The 17,985-nt window shown below is 38.8% G+C and overlaps 1 protein-coding gene across 1 annotated transcript in view; it reads right to left on the bottom strand.

Annotated features, from left to right (window-relative positions):
- Positions 9,952 to 17,985, bottom strand: part of ATRNL1 (attractin like 1) — an 808,908-nt gene continuing 800,874 nt past the window's right edge. Inside the window, exon 29 of the mRNA XM_018041487.1 lies at positions 9,952 to 14,342. Within this exon, the coding sequence (XP_017896976.1) occupies positions 14,218 to 14,342 (125 nt within the window). The 3' untranslated portion in view covers positions 9,952 to 14,217. The remainder of the gene's footprint in view (positions 14,343 to 17,985) is intronic.

Below are 17,985 nucleotides of genomic sequence, written 5' to 3' on the forward strand. Positions count from 1 at the left end.
CACTTCCCAAATCCACCAAATGCTCCCTCAGCTCCATGCATCACAGCAATCAGCCACAAGATTAATTAATCCTCAGTGTAACTTGAGCTACTTTAAAGAAAATCCCAGGCAAATAGACATAAACACCTATTTTTCTGGTAGAATTGTTTGTTCGAATTCCCTCATTGAGATCAGACTTAATTATGCAATATCATAGAAATATACAAACATCTGCGATTTTATTTCTAAGCACATTTAAATGACAAAGACTTCAATATCCTGTGTGGCTTCTGTAACATGATGGACCTTCTTGAGGCTGGGGGTAGGGAGAGAAGGGAGTTAAAGAAAGAAGGAAAAAAATGACTTCCTTTATTCAGAGGCTCTGGAATTCAAAAATAAATCAAACAATCCCGGGATGTTTCATAGCGCCGATTCTAGGTTCTATACTGATTTTTCTTTTAAGAAGTAAATCTTAAGGACGTCACCATTGCCTCTGGGATATGGCTATAGCATGCCTATAGCACTGATGAGCTACATAACTTCTAAATGAGAAGGTTACTAATTTGCCCGACAACTCCCCTCCCATCCAGCGCTCTCCTTCTGTTTTCTGAGTCAGCACACTTACTCATAGAGGAGCCTGCATCTTGCAGAGCTGTCACTTCTATCAAACACAATGCCCTCAGGGTTTATGCTCATCATTAAAGGGGGAAAAAAAAAACTTGTTAGAGTATTAGCCGAGCCCAGTGCAGCACTGTTAAATTAATTTTTAGAGATGTATCTAGGTCAGACATCTGCATGTTACATATAAACACACCAGCTAGTTACCTAGCATTGGCATGTTTCTAAAATGTTAGAGCCATGTTTGTTGGACACTTGCTGTTTATTCTGGCCCTGAATGGAAAAATGACTATTTCTCCACAATATAATCTTAATATAATTGGGATGTCTCTTCTGAAAGCTGGCTGCCACAAAAATATTTTCAACCATCTCTTTTGGAGACTAAGGGACATTAACATTTCTGTTTTTGTTAACTAGCAGTTCTTCATATAGAATCTTTTAATGTCCAAATGATTGATTAATTCTCCGCATCTCATTTTATCCTCTGAGTAGAAAGAATGTCTCTTTAGAGGTGATGAAGGTTTGACATGCAGCTGAAACAATGAAGGCACAATATGTTGTCCTTTAGGTAGAAATTAAGCTTCACTGAGAAATGATACAAGAATTGAGTATTCTGGTGGTGGTGAATAAAAGATATTTGAAGTATGTATACCTCAAAGGCTCTCTTGTAAAAAAAAATAAAGAAAATGTGTGAGAAGGCTATGATACCCATTTCTTTCAATGTGATATCATGCCAATCTGAAATATAACCAAAGTGGGACAAAATCAGAATGAAAACTGTGACCTCGAAAATGCCACCCCGTGAAGATTTCTGCGCTGTTTTAAGGACATGTATTTCTTGGGAAGGGCTTCCCAGGTGGCTCAGTGGTAAAGAATCTGCCTGCCAATGTAAGAGCCTCAAGAGTCTCGAGTTCAATCAGGAAGATCCCCTGGAGAAGGAAGTGGCAACCCACTCCAGTATTCTTGCCTGGAGAATTCCATAGACAGAAGAGCCTTGTCGGCTACCGTCCATGGGGGTCACAAAGAGTGCCCACAACTGAGGGACTGAGCATGCACACACACATTCACTAACCTGATGGGTTCTAACGCAGCCTTCTTGGAGCTAATGCTGTAAAAATCTAAGCCACAGTAAACCAGGCCGGCGCAATAGCATTGTCACCTGGTAAGAAGGCAGAGAACCAGCCAGCATGTCCTGACATGGGCCTTTATGAGATAGATGAGAAAACTAAGATTGAAAAGTGAAGTAGCCAGACTAGTTCCACAAACACACTTTCACTGAAAAGCGTTGTGTGTCAATTCCTATTATTGTAGGACCTGTGTAAGTGTGTCAGTTCCTATTATTGTAGGACCTGTGTAAGGAAAGGAGTCGTGTCTGACTCTTTGCAACGCCATGGACTCTCAGGCTCCTCTGTCCATGGGGATTCTCCAGGCAAGAACACTGGAGTGGGTTGCCATTTCCTCCTCCAGGGGATCTTCCCGACCCAGCGATCAAACCTGGGTCTCCTGGATTGCAGGCAGATTCCTTACCATCTGAGCCACCAAGGAAGCCCAGACCTGTGTAAAGAAGTCTTCTGAGCAGCTAGTACTTATGAGAATAATACAAGAGTTCTAGGAAAGAACTGGAATGCCTCTTATTGCAACTTGTAATGCGATTTGAACTGATACAAATACAGGGCACCCATTATAACCTGTGTTTTATTCTCTGAGAGCTCCGAACCCCCTGGGAAGAGTTGGGTAAGCAACAGTGCAAGACAGAAGCCAGCAAAGAGAGCTTTGTTCAGTACAGGGTGTGGAGAGAGTAAAAGAGGGCAGCGTGATAAATGCTACCCAAATGGAGTAGTAACGATGGACACGTGAGTCTCTGCGAGGGCTCTGACCACCTTTCTGATGACCTTTTGCTCTGGACTTTGATGAACCGCCCAACCACAGAGATTTGTAAATCCCAACCAAGTGGAATGCTGACAATATGATCACATCAAGATGTAACTTGTAATTACAAAGTCACATTCAATTAGATCACTGGCACTTTTTGTGACCCAACGATATGACATGATTAGGTCTGAAGCCAGCCCAGGAACATACACGATGATTGTGTGATTAACTAAGTCAGTTCACGGGCACGATGAGTCATGGGCATTTGAAAGCCTGCGACTGCCTAGAGCTGGGGAGACTTACAGCTCATTTTTGTGATGGCTCGGAAAGCTTAGATTGCTCATTAGAAAGGGCAAAATATCCCTTTGATTAAAACTGTTTTGATCATTAGATGTTATAGTAAGGGTATGATGGCTGGAGTTTTTGACATCATTTTTCTTGCTGTTGTCTGAAAGCTGTATGTTAATTAATCACCAGCAGGTTTTGGGGCACACTCTGATCCTTTCCCATATCTGCCACTTGGAACTTGGGAAGGTTAATTTTCCTATCTGTAAAATAGGGGATTCTAATTATCCTTTCTTATTGGTTGTAAAAGGATTAAATAACATGCATACTTCCTGGCACATAGTAGGTACTATTCACTATTTGAACTTTTAGGAGATATCTGTCAAAACAGAATCATCTTCAGGAAGCTTATTCCATACCTATTGACCGATTTTAAGGGCAAATGTAAACAATGAAATGGCCATTCATGCCTCTACAGGAGAACCTAGTCTTCCCAGCACCCAAACTGCTTTATGATACAAGAGTCAGAAGAATTGATGGAAACAGAGCAAATCACAATTGAACTTATTACACAATGTGGCCTAATTATACAACTGAGAGATAGACCAGGCCAATTCATGACCCACAAAAGTATGCCACATGTCAGGGAAAGCTGAGCAAATGAGGTCAGTCTGTGCAGTGGACGGGCACTTGGCCCAGACAGAGGAGTTATGAATGGGCTTCTCTCTGAAGCTCTATACCAGCAAATTCAGCACCACTATGAAAAAGAAAAAAAACGTTCTTTACATTGAGTTCTCCAAACTTGTCTGTTGAGCTAACTGGAGCCCTTATTATAAGCACAGATATCTGACAGAGCCCCAGATCATTCTTATCAGCAGGGCTGGAAAACATCATCCTGGTCTAGCTTTTTACAAGCCAGTCTGGCTTCTGGCAAGGCCCACTAGTACAGGTGTACTAGATTCTTATTTTTATTCCTAAGTTTGTTTTCAAATGTTTGCGATTCCAGTAAAGCCCTCAAGGGAGCTTCCATGAATTAAAATATAGGCACTAATGTCATCTCTCTGCTCAAGTTCACCACTTAGCCCCTACCCAACTGATCCAGAAATTCCCCAGAGTTCACCCCAGAGATACAAGGTCCAGCTACTTCCTGACAGCGAATCTCTGAGAAACACACTGGAATACGTGAAGGACCTGGAGTCTTTGTTCAGTGGTGCATTCAAAGCATGGCCTTCTCCTTCTGATTGATTTGTTTACAACAGGAGTTCTGAAAGTGGGGTCACCAGCTCCTGCCTCAGCATCACCCGAGAACTTATTAGAAATAAAATTCTTGGGCTGCATCCCAGAACTTTTGAATCAGAAACTCTAGTATTGGGCACCAGAAATCATCTTAATAAGCCCTCCAGGTGATCTTGATGTACTCTAAAAGTTTGAGAACCATTGGTTAAAAAATTTTTTTTGTTTCTTTCACTTATTTCAATACAGAGAACTAGTAAGTATTTAACTAGTTAGGCCTCTCAAACATTTCTTTACATTTGTCTATATTCAGTTGGTTAGAGGAAGGAAAAAAGAAACCCACCTCATTTCACATGATTGACATTCCTGCAAAGTAGCCTTGACTTGAAGATATCAAAATGAGATGATCAGAACCTTTTTATTAGAAAAAACAGTATTTTAATGCTGTTATTTGGAATATTTATATTCATAAGCCAGTAGTCTCCTGCTGAAGTCATTTTTTACACAAACTATGATCTAATCATAGTGTAATGCCTCTTCAAGGTGCAACTTCTCTATAGATTATGAGTGTTTCCATGTACATAATGCAATGTGATTCAGCAGCTCAAGCTGTGAAGTCATTCAGGCCAGTTGTCCAAGGAGTGAAAACAATGTTTTAAACCTAATGGTCCCTTATGACTCAACTTCTTTGATTCTTTTGCTACCTATATGTAAATGACTCTTACATAAGCATGTTCTATAAGTGTATATAATAAATAAGGGTGTGAGATATATGTATAAACACAACTATACAGACAGAGAAATTAAGTTTGTAAATAAATAGGACTTAAATGGGAGAAGAGGTCTATGAAACACACACACACACACACACACACACAAATGCATAAGGAAAACCATATTATGTAACACAATATACTCTATTTAATAATTCTCACATTGGTGTCTGAAACTCAAAAGAGCAGAGTTAAATGAACGGGAATTGAAAGTGCATGATAAATGCGTCCCTCATAGCATTTAAATCTCTTCCACTTGATTAAAAATTCCTAGTTCCTCTTCACTGAATTGTTTAGAGTTTTTGAGCAGCCTCTGCCCTGATTAAAACAAATTAGCATCAAAGATCCCCTGTTGAATGAGAAATCATTAATTGAGAAACATGCAATGCTCCTTAATTACCTTTAGAACAGTGAGAGAACAAATAATCTCAGGTTCCAGAGGGGCCTCCTGCTCTGCACTGTGGACTCATTTCGTGTAGCTGCTGGAATAAAACTCAAGTTGCAAACACTATTGGGGAATATCAATGTGAGCTTCAGTAAACACACCGCTGATTGTTTATCTAAAAGAAAAATATCTAGATAAGGACTCAGAAGGAAAGAGGGGGAAATGTCTGAGCTTATTATCTTGTTGAGAGCTTTCAAAGTGGTTTACATGTGCCAATATTGGTTGAGAAATAATATAAGCTGTTCTTTCTGGTACAAATTTTAATGCTTTCTGTAAAATACTTCATTTATGTAATTATCCAACACTTCAGATGCTTATATACAGATGAGTAACTTTATCATTTAACAGTAGGATAGAAAGCAGCAATGTTAAATTTCACAAAATCCAGCTACAAGTGGAAATTCAAATCATGATGTTGCACCTGAGTCATTTATTTATCTAGCAATACAATAAATACAGGAGCTTCTGGGGGTCCAGTGAGACCTGATGTACTCTTCTGCCTTCTCAATCTAGAAAACACTGAATGCTACCCTCTCATACAGGGTAGCATTAGGAAATAAAATTATCATAGGTGCTATGACAACGTAAAGAATATCACTAAAGGTTCACACACACACTGCCATCTGGACAGCTTTCTGATAACAACAGTCATATGGGACTGGATCTGAGTTTCTGAAAACTCTATTTCTCCTAAGTACCCAGGAAGGAAGGAGGCATGGTAAGACTTGTTATTTAGCTGAGGATAGTATCTTGGTTTTATTCTAGTTTTCTCCATTTTAGCCACTAGCTCATGGGTCAACAGCCTTTGAAAAAAATGACAGAATTGATTCAACCACCTCTGCTTCTTTGGGTGTTTTTGGTTCATGTATAGCTTAAACTGGTTCATGTAATATAAAGCACAAATGACCCAAACAATGCTGCCATTTCAAAATTGATATTAATGTGGTTAAGACCCAATTCTGGGAGTTTGCATTTAATTTTAGTAACATGAAGTGACTTGTTTGGCATGTGGAATCAAACTTTTTACCAACAGTCACAGTAGATTTCAAACTTTGCAAAGATTTCTGATTATTATTTTTATCTTCTATTCCACCAAGATAATAAATCTGACATTGTCATAATCTTTGAAAATACTGTAAATAAACCCGTGAAGACTACATTACCAAGACTACACTATCTACACAAAGTAATTTGCATGGGAGAGAGGGGAGGTTGAGAGGGACAGAGAAAGGAGACTGTTGTTAACTGAATCAATGTATTATGAGAAGATACAGGACTCTTATGATATATTGAAACGGTAGAAAAACTGTTATTTTTTCTCATGGATTCCCAATAAGGTATATTCTTTATTTGGCCATTCTCCTTTAGGACAAAATAAATCTCAATTCACTAGTGTGCAAAAGGCCACGTGGTTCATATATGCTATCAAAGTAAGAATTATTAATGAAAAGTCTATCCCCTAACTATCTTCTATGGTTTAGGAAAGGAAAATCTTGTCACTAAAACAGTGCCTATTATGTACAAAAACACAAACAAAGCATCCTTATATATCTTTATAAACGTCTAGTTTGTAAAGCTTATGAGAGACACAGCCTCTTGAGAAACGAAATGATGCTATTTGGTATTTTTCCCTTACAGAAGGGTTGTTTCTTTTAACAGTCAACACATTGCATTTTTGCAATGTTGAAGGTCAAATTGGAGTTGTCACTTCAGAAATCAGCAAGGGGTGGATGTTGTGTACTCAGAGTTTGTTTCCCCTTCCACCTAGTTCATCTGCACAGAAATGTTCAGAAGACCGTATTCTTTATCCTCACAGGGCAAGGAGCTTCAAATGAACCTGAAGTTCTAACTCTCCGCAGGGAATAGTCCTGATAAGTAGGATATCCCATTTGCCATTATCTATTTGTGCTGCAAGGTAATTCATTTTAGGTTGAAATCAAATTGTTTTAAGCTGAGCTGGTATTTTTATTGGTGTCCTTCCAGCCGGCCTTCCTTTTAAGTACCATCGTATTTCAAACAAGCTGATCTAAAGGAAAAGATTACCACTGCCAATGCGCATTGTCACAAGGGAACCAAGATGTTCAAGACCTATTTTATGTTATTTATTTTTTTAAGCATTGATAGAGATATGAGAGTGCTAGTCTGCTACAGGGGGAAACAAACTGACTAGTTGATGAAGGGTCAGAAAGATGTGTGATGATGGGAAGGAAAAACAATCTGTTGGTATTTGCTGTAAAATTACCCTCTAAAGTTGAGAAAATATTTGCAAAATGTAATAAGTACTTTAAAAATCCTGAGAAGCATAACTCTGAATTACCAGGTAATATATACCATTGGTTTCTATTGTAATTTGGTTATTTGGGAACTCTGGCACAAATATGCCCTTTAGTGTTACCCAAAATAATCAAGAGAATTGTTGCACATGATTCTCTGAATTTAACTTTGAATCTTCTCATAGTAAAAGGATAAAACATCAAACTCTGATCTACTTCCTATTTGAACAACATAAACCCATCACAACACCTAGGTAAGACAGATGAGCACTTTTTATCCCAGGTTACTTAGGAATAGTTTAGACAATTGGTCCAAGCCATTAAAAGAACTGGCATTTGAGCTCACACTAAAACTCAAATGTATCCCACACAAGACCTGTTCTAACACAACCTATACATCACTGAAAAGCACAAAATTTAAGGTATCTTTCAGCAACAGGGGCTACAGAGGCACAAAGAATTGTTTTAAGAATTTGCTCAGTAATGCCATCTCCCAGGGTGGATTTTCTAGAGTGAGGTCTCCTATCTGGCCATGCTCAGAGCTGGTTTAAAGAGGACGGTGCTTAAACTGCTGTCTTGCCTCAGTGAAAATTTCACTTCTGCCAAAAATAAAACTGGTCAAACCTTTGGATGGATGAGTAGAATACAGCATATCTGGAGGGGTCTTTAAGGGGTTCTGTTTCTTGTTCACTCAGGGCTGCTGCATAACCAGTCAAACAGGGCACAATTATTTCTTCATCAAAAGGTGGGATCCCTGGAAGGCACACAGGTCAGAGTGGAGGTGGGGGGGTGCAGTTTCTAGAAGCTCATCCAAAATACAAGGTATTTTCATATTTAGGAAGCAAAATAATAATACTTGCTGTTTTCACTTGAGCACCTGCAGAAAGTAAAGGTCAGCAATACTTTTTGGTGGTTGTAGCTGTGCCAAGCACCCTGATGCTAAACAAGAAGAATCCATTAGAATTTGGAGATGGGGTTGCATGTTCATCAGAAAGCACTGTGAGTGTGAGCTGAAAGAATGCCAGCCCCTCACTCCAGCCACTTACAGGTGATTCTCAGAGGAAATCTCTTCAGGGCAGAGAAAAATAACTGATGAATTGAAATCCTCAAATCCTCTGCTAAGCACTGATCCACCATCAAGAAACTGAAGAAGAGGATGCTCCAGGTGCAGATGTTCAGAGAAGTTGCTGCTTTTTGTTGTAAGAGGCTCCAGGGTTCAACTCTGAGTGCTACGCGCTTCAGACACATCTTCTTCTGAGGTCCGCCCCCTACACTCACACCTTTTCTGGGACATGCTAGCAGGCTGGGCATGTTTCTTAGGGCAGAGAGGTCCCCTTCCCTGACCTGATGTCTGGGATGTGTGGAGTTGGGCTGCCCAGGAGAAAGGGTCTGCCATGTTATTCCCCAGAGCACTAGCAGGGCCACCCTCAGAGTTCGGCCTTAGGTCAGGAGACAGAGGGCTTGCCTGAGCCCCTGAGCGCAAGAAGGGTCAGAGATGCTTGGTGCTCCTGTGGGGTTGGAGAGAAGAGAGGCATTTGCACCTGTCTTGGCTACTCCCTTCTTAATAATGCCAGACTGAGGCCCACAAGAGCAGTGACACAGACGTGGGCCAGGACACAGAGGGCAAAGTGGGGACGAAACCCAAAACTTGCCAAAGAACAAGCAGACTTTTCTTAGAAAACTCCTCAGCTATGCCCTGACGGCACCAGAGTCAGAAAGAGGACTTTCACTGCCTCCTTGGTGGCTCGGTGATAAAGAACTCACCTGCCAATGCAGGAGACACAGGTTTCATGCCTGAGTCAGGGAAGATCCCCTGGAGAAGGAAATGGCCACCTGGGTGCTCCAGTATTCTCGCCTGGAAAATCCCATGGACAGAGGAGCCTGGCAAGTTACAGTCTATGAGGTCGCAAAAGAGTCGGGCATGAATAAGTGACTCAAGAACAAGAACAACTTATGTAAACACAGAACACATGGTTTGGACAGAGATCCTCAGTTTTGGCTGGAATCTTGGCCACTTAGGCGTCCATTCTCAGGAACAATCGAAGTGTTCAGCTTGCAATTCAAGGAGAACATGTAGGGAAATTTCCCTGCTGGTCCAGGGGTTAAGACTTCGCCTTCAAATGCAGGGTGTTCTGGCTTGATCCCTGGTCAGGGTGCTGAGATCCCATATGCCCCATGGCCAAAAAATTAAAATGTAAAACAGAGGCACTGTAACAAATTCAATAAAGACTTTAAAATGATCCACATCCAAAAAATCTTTTAAAAAAAACGAACCCAAAGAGAACATGTAGAAAAGGCCAACAAAAATCAGGTGAAGGAGAGAGAAATCTATTTTGAATGTGGAAGTCAACAACCAAATTTTATAACCAAGTCATAGATGGCAGATAAACTTATCCTTTGGTTGAATGCTTTTTCCTAGATGATCTTGGGTAGGTAAAAAATATATATAACAAAACTGCATTGGCAATGGGGGTTGGAAGATCCAATGTTTTTATTTCAGCAATGAAACTCCTGATGAATAGCATACTATATCATAAAATGCTGGCTTTTTAAAGCAGGTTTGAACCTTTACACAATCTGTTTTAACATTGGCATGCGTACCTGTATACATATATACTGAGATGGTTCTAATTCTCAATTTAAAAAATTTGATACAACTAAAATGTTCAATGTACACTATAATGAAAACACTGCTGTAACACCAACCAGATGGCTTGTATTCCTTGAAAAATTATTTAAAGCATTTGACTCAGAATGATGACTTCATTATTTAAAGAAATTCTTCTAACTGTAAATAAAGGCAGCTCTTTGGCCTAGTGCAATGTATCCTTAATTTGCCTAATCCTAAGAATCACCGAGGTGCTTGCTTATTAAGCATATGAGTCTCCAGGGTCCAATCCAGTCCTTCTGTATCTTAATCTCTACAGGCAAAGGCAGGAAAGTGCACTGACCCAGGTAGTTCACATGATCAAGTTCCAAACTCATCTAAGTAAACTCCCACCTATTTTAGCAAAGAGGCTTTGGAAAGTTGATTTTTTTTTTTTAAAGCGGGTAGAATTCGTTCATTTGATCAGTTTTAATTTTTTAAAACATTTTATACAAAACACTTTTCAAATCATAGTTTTATGTTCAATGCCACAAAGACGTATCATGTATGACAACCAAATGTAAGGATCAATCCCTTCTTGCCAAATTTGAACATGAAAGTGACAATCGATGTTCCTGTCTAAATGTCACCAAGCAATCATTTAAAAAATGCTTTACTAAAACTATATATTTTGAAAGAGTCAAAGCCGATATTGACCCAAGTAGATTTTTTTTTAGAAATCTCTATAGTCTAGAAATATAGGAACTGACTCGAGGTTTTTATGAAATCTTCATTTGCAAAAACCTACATGGCTTTTACAGGTGGTGAAAATATGAATGAAAAAATAATAGATGAATTTGTAAAACAACTGGTTGAAAAAGAGTGGCTTGGTGGCCCCACGGTTGTTAAAAACCAGCTACCTATACAGCACTGCGGGCCCATCGTGGAAGCTTTGTGTCTATTATGTCCACCGTCTTCTAGGTCCACTCTGCAAGGTGAGTACAGTAGCTTCCCCACACAGATGGTAAGTCTGAGGCTTCGAAAGGGTGAAACTCGCCAGCATCACACAGCTCAAAGCTGGCTGCAACATCTGTTCTCGGTCGGGCCCAACCACCGGTCTGCACTCTAAGTGACCCTGAAGCAGCACAAAGCCATGTAGTCCCTGCTGTCTTACTGTAACCCAAAGAAAATGAGATACTGGGAAGCACAGTAAGGAGCGATTACAGGTTGAAATATATTCTATTTGTAGTTTTCCCTCTGAACATAACACCACAGTATATGGCATACATTTTCCTTCTATGTGTCTCACTAAATACATTTTCATTTTAAAGCAATTATGAAAATCTCAGTCCTCTTCAAATGTATTAAATTGATCTGTGAGCATGTGCATCCTCTTTAACAAGAAATCTCTAGTTGTCCGCTATTAAAATGATTAAAAAATTTTTTTTAACCAAAGCTTTTCATCTTGGGTGGAATAAGAAATCCTAAAAGTTAAAGAATTTTTCAAAGTCATTCTAAACTGAAATGCACAGAGTTCCATTAAGGTAAATTTTCAAGAGAATCAGTCATTTAATGCCTAACTTCTTGAACAGTATCTGCGTATACTTGTGGTTTCTTTCTTTCTTTTTTTTCAAAGGAAGCTTCCAGATTAAAAGTGTTTGGGATGTGGGGAAAAAAGAAAATGATATAGATTCAAAGCCATTATCCCCAAGGTCTTTTCAATCTACTTCACATAGGGTGAAGTATTCTTGCCAGTAAAAAAGCTTCGGAAAGTTGAGAAGATATTGCATAATTCAGTCACAGAGTTAGCCATATTTGGCCCAGAAACATAGAGTATATGACTTTAACTTAACATTGCATTATGTCCCATAATTGTCTAAAACTCAAATTTACAAATTTTAAGAACTCTGAGATTTGAGATGAATGAGGCTTGACAATTCTTTCACACTAATTCCATGTTTAGCCTCTCTAAAAATACAGCTGAAATAGATTTTACATTCAACTCTGTATATTTCTGTCTTTTGGTTATACATGCTTCCATTGTAACTGTTACAGGGTATTAAGCAAACTGGGCAATCATTTTATTTTTACATGATTCTACTTTTGTATTCATCAGTTCTGTCAATCTATTTTTCCATGAGAAAAAAAATCAACATTTAAAGGGCTCCCCCAAAAAGCTAATAAAATTGCTTGATTGTTTTCAGGAGACATTTACAAACTTCACTTGATTTCTTTTTTTTTGAAAGAAAATTTCATAGGGAGGTTAAAAACAAACAGCTCCACTTCCTATCCCTACCAAAACCCCATAGGCTATAGATTAAATTGATCTAAGAATCAGTCTAACTTTTAACGCATGGAAAATAGCAAAATTATCATGCCAACATAAGGAATATATACTATAATTCATAAATGCTTAATCATCAAAACAATGACATAGTCATGGTTCGATGCAACCTAGCAACTACATATTTATGATCATTCCTGCTATACATCACATTCGATCCTCATCAAATTAAGCTGGCTATGTAGAAGTGGCATTGTGAAATAAACATTTAATATCACAATAGGGTCATATTCTGCTACTGTACAACCATGGCATGCAAGTAACTATGCATTAGCTGTAAACAGTAAAGTGTCATTATCTTCCAGAAATCCAAAGAATGTGATAAGTACATAGAGAGTACTAAACATCAATTATATTTAAGTGACTTTCATACTGAACAAAACTATATTGCACAGAGCAGCTTTGGATGTGTCTCTTGTCACTGCTTTCTTCTTATATTCGGTAGTCACCTTGAAGTTAAGAAACTGCAGTTCCAAACAAGCTCTGTTCATCTACTGAGTTCTAGCGGACGGCTGTCAAAAATTAGGACACACGTGATTCTACGTTCCAATGTGAAAGCTGTCTTAAACCATCTTCCCTTTCTGCCATAATTCAGACGTTTGAATCATTAAGAACATGCTGAATGCGGGCAGTGACAAGCTTATTTTATTTCTCAAATTGGAGACTTTCATGACACCAATGTGCTCGTGTTAGAAATAGGAACACTGTAGATGCTTGCCAGCAAATGCTCTTCTCTACTTGTATTCTAAGTGAAAACAGTTGGCAGGAAAGAAACCTGGGTCATATTATGACTTGGAGGGGGTTTTGACTCTAAAATGCTTTTCACAGCGTTTGTAAAAGGTAGATAAAATCTAGCAGCTAGGAGAGGAGGGCCAAACGAACGTGATCTGTTCTTATAAAAATGCAGATGGATCATTGAGGTCTGATCCAACGATTCCGAGGCTATTAAAAAAATTTCCATATTAGAGCAGAAGCTTGTAAAATAACTATTTCAGCTCTCTTCAGGTTTGTGGCATTGGAGGCTGGTTTGGGAAGGTGGGGAAAAATTGATTGCTGGACAGGCTTTTCCATGCTCTATCAGCTCTGATAATGAGTTAGGCAGTTGGCATGGACGACAGCAATGTCCTCGTCACTCAGAATTCTAATAAACCTCCTGTGAATTTGCACAATACCATCTAGCCAAATGGATTCCTTTTGGTCTACATTCCAGTTAGGTGAAAAAGAATCACATTTGAAAACTGAGTTTGGACATGATATGGTCCTGTGAAATATTTAAATACATTTACCTACATCCTACTAAATCAAAATCTTGCTTTTACATTTACAAGGAGATAAAATAGTATTTAAAGCCATTGCAGTCTGTTCATTTCCTGTTCATATACAAGTGACATAAGTTTGCTTAGGAGGCAAAAACTGTACAATTCTCATCACTCAGGCATTATAAAATGTCTTTCTTTAAAGTCCTGGGATATAAACAGTTTGGTTTATATGAATTACATATTTTTCATCTGCATTAAGAAACAATATACATCTTTTTTTTCCAGAGTACTTTAATGTTATCTATGATAAGCCTAAGATAGCTGTAAAAACTAACTTTATCACCTGTGACCATCAATACTATTAATTTTATAAAACTCATGAACATTCTTTGGCCACTCAGGTCATTCCCCTTTCAGAGGGGACTGTGTTTGGGCCCTGGGACCATACAGAGATTTGTCTCCGTGAAAACTGAGGCCTTGGACCAGCCTTTAATGGAAGCCATTTACAGAGTCAAACATGACAGAATGTACAGGAGCAGTTTCTGTTTCTCAGACACAAGTTCCTTGACGCGTTGAGAGGTGGTGTTTTCGATTTCGGACTCCTGAAGTTTTGTCTTTACTATCTGAAGGCTTCTGCTGTGAAATATCTATTAGGGCACTGGCAATTGCAAGGCCTGGAAGAAGAGGAAAAAGGCAGGTAAATGTTTGGTTAGACATTTTGGGAATGGCAACAGTGGTGGCCTTAGTATTGTTTTATATTCAGCTGTTTACTGGAAGTTGTCAAGTGGTCTACCCTTTATTTATATCTTGTTTTGCTTTTTTTCGATTGAAACATAGTTGACTTACAACACTGTAATAATCACTGCTATACAGCAGAGTGATTCAGTTATATGCATAAATACATTCTTTTTTACATTTAAAAATATTTCTAACCTTGGACATATGAACTGTATACATGAAGAAGAACAAAGACCTAACAAAATTAACTGACTCTGACTTTGGACAATCAAATTGCTGTGTGACAAAACACCACAATCAGTGTGGCTATGACTCCACACCTTTGTTTCTATGTCCAAACACAAGTGTGTTCTAAAAGTATAAGGAACTTTCAGTGTTACTACTGGTTGTATGTGTGTGTATATAACAAAAGTCAGCATATTATTATTATTTTTTTAAATTAGAGTAGTTTTAGGTTTACAGAAATGTTGAACCAATAATGATACATGATTATTAACTAAAGTCTATAGTTTACATTAGGGATCACACTTTGGGCTGTACACAAAGTTCTATGGGTTTTGATAAATGCATACTGTCATATACTCACTGTGAAAGCATCACACAAAATAGTTTCATTGCCCTAAGAATTTCCTGGGCTTTACCAGTTTATCCTTCCCCTTACCCTGAGCCTCTGGTAACCACTGATCTTTTTTTCAAATATCTCTATAGCTTTGCATTTTCCAGAATGTCATATAGTTGGACTCATACAGTATGCAGCCTTTTCAGATTGTCTTGTTTCACTTAGCAATATTCCTTTAAGTTCCACCATATCTCTTTTTGGCTTGATGAACCATTTCTTTTATTGCTAAATAATATTCTATTGTATTGATGTACTACAGTTTGTCCACAGGGTCACAAGACTTGGAGACAACTTGGCGGCTAAACAGAAGCAGCAGCAATAACATATGATGTTGACATCTTTTCCTATACTTCTTTGTCATATGCACACATTTCTTTAGTGAGGTATCCATTCAGACCTATTTTTAACTTTCTTGTTTGTTTTCTTATTGTTGAATTTTAAGAGATTTTTTTTACATTTTGGATACCAGTCCTTTTTCAGATACAGATTTAGTAAATATTGTCTCCCAGACTGTTGTCTGTCTTTTCATTCTCTTACATTGCTTTTAAGAGGTAAGAAAGTACCCTAGGGATAGAGCTGTGAAATGCACATAGGAGAAAGACAACTTGTAGAAATTTAGTGAATAAATGTCTTAAATATAAGAAAAAGATCATTAGTATTATCAGTCAAATATCTACATGAAAGTGGATCTTTAGCTATCAAAAGTAATGAAGAAAAGGGAACCCTCCTAGACTGTTGGTGGGAATGCAAACTAGTACAGCCACTATGGAGAACAGTGTGGAGATTCCTTAAAAAATTGCAAATAGAACTACCTTATGACCCAGCAATCCCACTACTGGGCATACACACCGAGGAAACCAGAATTGAAAGAGACACATGTACCCCAATGTTCATCACAGCACTGTTTGTAATAGCCAGGACATGGAAACAACCTAGATGTCCATCAGCAGATGAATGGATAAGAAAGCTGTGGTACATATACACAATGGAGTATTACTCAGCCGTTACAAAGAATTCATTTGAATCAGTTCTGATGAGATGGATGAAACTGGAGCCGATTATACAGAGTGAAGTAAGCCAGAAAGAAAAACACCAATACAGTATACTAACACATATATATGGAATTTAGAAAGATGGCAATGACGACCCTGTATGCAAGACAGGAAAAAAGACACAGATGTGTATAACGGACTTTTGGACTCGGAGAGGGAGAGGGTGGGATGATTTGGGAGAATGGCATTCTAACATGTATACTATCATGTAAGAATTGAATCGCCAGTCTATGTCTGATGCAGGATACAGCATGCTTGGGGCTGGTGCATGTGGATGACCCAGAGAGATGTTATGGGGAGGGAGGTGGGAGGGGGGTTCATGTTTGGGAACGCATGTAAGAATTAAAGATTTTAAAATTAAAAAAATAAAAAACTAAAAAAAATAAATAAATAAAAATTAAAATAAAAAAGAAGAAAAAAAAAAGTAATGAAGAATATTGTTTTGTCCACTAATTGACAGGAACATGTGTTAATATGTACAGAAATAGTAAAGCCTTTCCTAAATTTATACAAGCAATGGCTGAATCCAATGCCCTGGTTTCAGTTCAGTTCAGTTCAGTTCAGTCGCTCAGTCGTGTCTGACTCTTTGCGACCCCATGGACTGCAGCACGCCAGACTTCCCTGTCTATCACCAACTCCCGGAGCTTGCTCAAACTCATGTCCATCGAGTCAGTGATGCCATCGAACCATCTCACCCTCTGCCATCTCCTTCTCTTCCTGCCTTCAATCTTTCCCAGCATCAGGGTCTTTTCCAATGAGTCAGTTCTTCACACAAGGTGGCCAAAGTATTGGAGTTTCAGCTTCAACATTAGTCCTTCCAATGAATATTCAGGACTGATTTCCTTTAGGATAGATTGGTTGACTCTCCTTGCAGTCCAAGGGACTCTCAAGAGTCTTCTCCAATACCACAGTTCAAAACCATCAATTCTTCAATGCTCAGCTTTCTTTATAGTCCAACTCTCACATCCACACATGACTGCTGGAAAAACCATAGCTTTGACTAGACGGACCTTTGTCGGCAAAGTAGTGTCTCTGCTTTTTAACATGCTGTCTAGGTTGATCATAGCTTTTCTTCCAAGGAGCAAGCATCTTTTAATTTCATGGCTGCAGTCACCATCTGCAGTGATTTTGGAGCCCAAGAAAATAAAGTCCCTCACTGTTTCCATTGTTTCCCCATCTACTTGACATGAAGTGATGGGACCAGATGCCACGATCTTAGCTTTTTGTATGTTGAGTTTTAAGCCAACTTTTTTCACTCTCCTCTTTCACTTTCATCAAGAGGCCCTTTAGTTCCTCTTCGCTTTCTGCCATAAAGCATGGTATCATCTGCATATCTGAGGTAACTGATATTTCTCCCAGCAGTCTTGATTCCAGCTTGTGCTTCATCCAGCCTGGCATTTCACATGATGTACTCTGCATATAAGTTAAATAAGCAGGGTGACAATATACAGCCTTGATGTACTCCTTTCCCAATTTGGAACCAGTCCGTTGTTCCATGTCCAGTTCTAACTGTTGCTTCTTGACCTGCATACAGATTTCTCAGGAGGCAGGTCAGGTTGTCTAGTATTCTCATGTCTTGAAGATCATTTTCCACAGTTGGCTGTGATCTACACAATCAAAGGCTTTGGCATAATCAATAAAACAGAAGTAGATGTTTTTCTGGAACTCTCTTGCTTTTTTGATGATCCAGCGGATGTTGGTAATTTGATCTCTGGTTCCTCTACCTTTTCTAAATCCAGCTTGAACATCTGGAAGTTCACAGTTCACGTACTGTTGAAGCCTGGCTTGGAGAATTTTGAGCGTTACTTTGCTAGCATGTGAGATGATTGCAACTGTGTAGTAAAAAAACCTGACCTTTTTCATTCTTGTGGCCACTGCTGAGTTTTCCAAATTTGCTGGCACATTGAG

The sequence above is a fragment of the Capra hircus genome, chromosome 26, assembly GCF_001704415.2.
Source record: "Capra hircus breed San Clemente chromosome 26, ASM170441v1, whole genome shotgun sequence".
Taxonomy (NCBI): Eukaryota; Metazoa; Chordata; class Mammalia; order Artiodactyla; family Bovidae; genus Capra; species Capra hircus.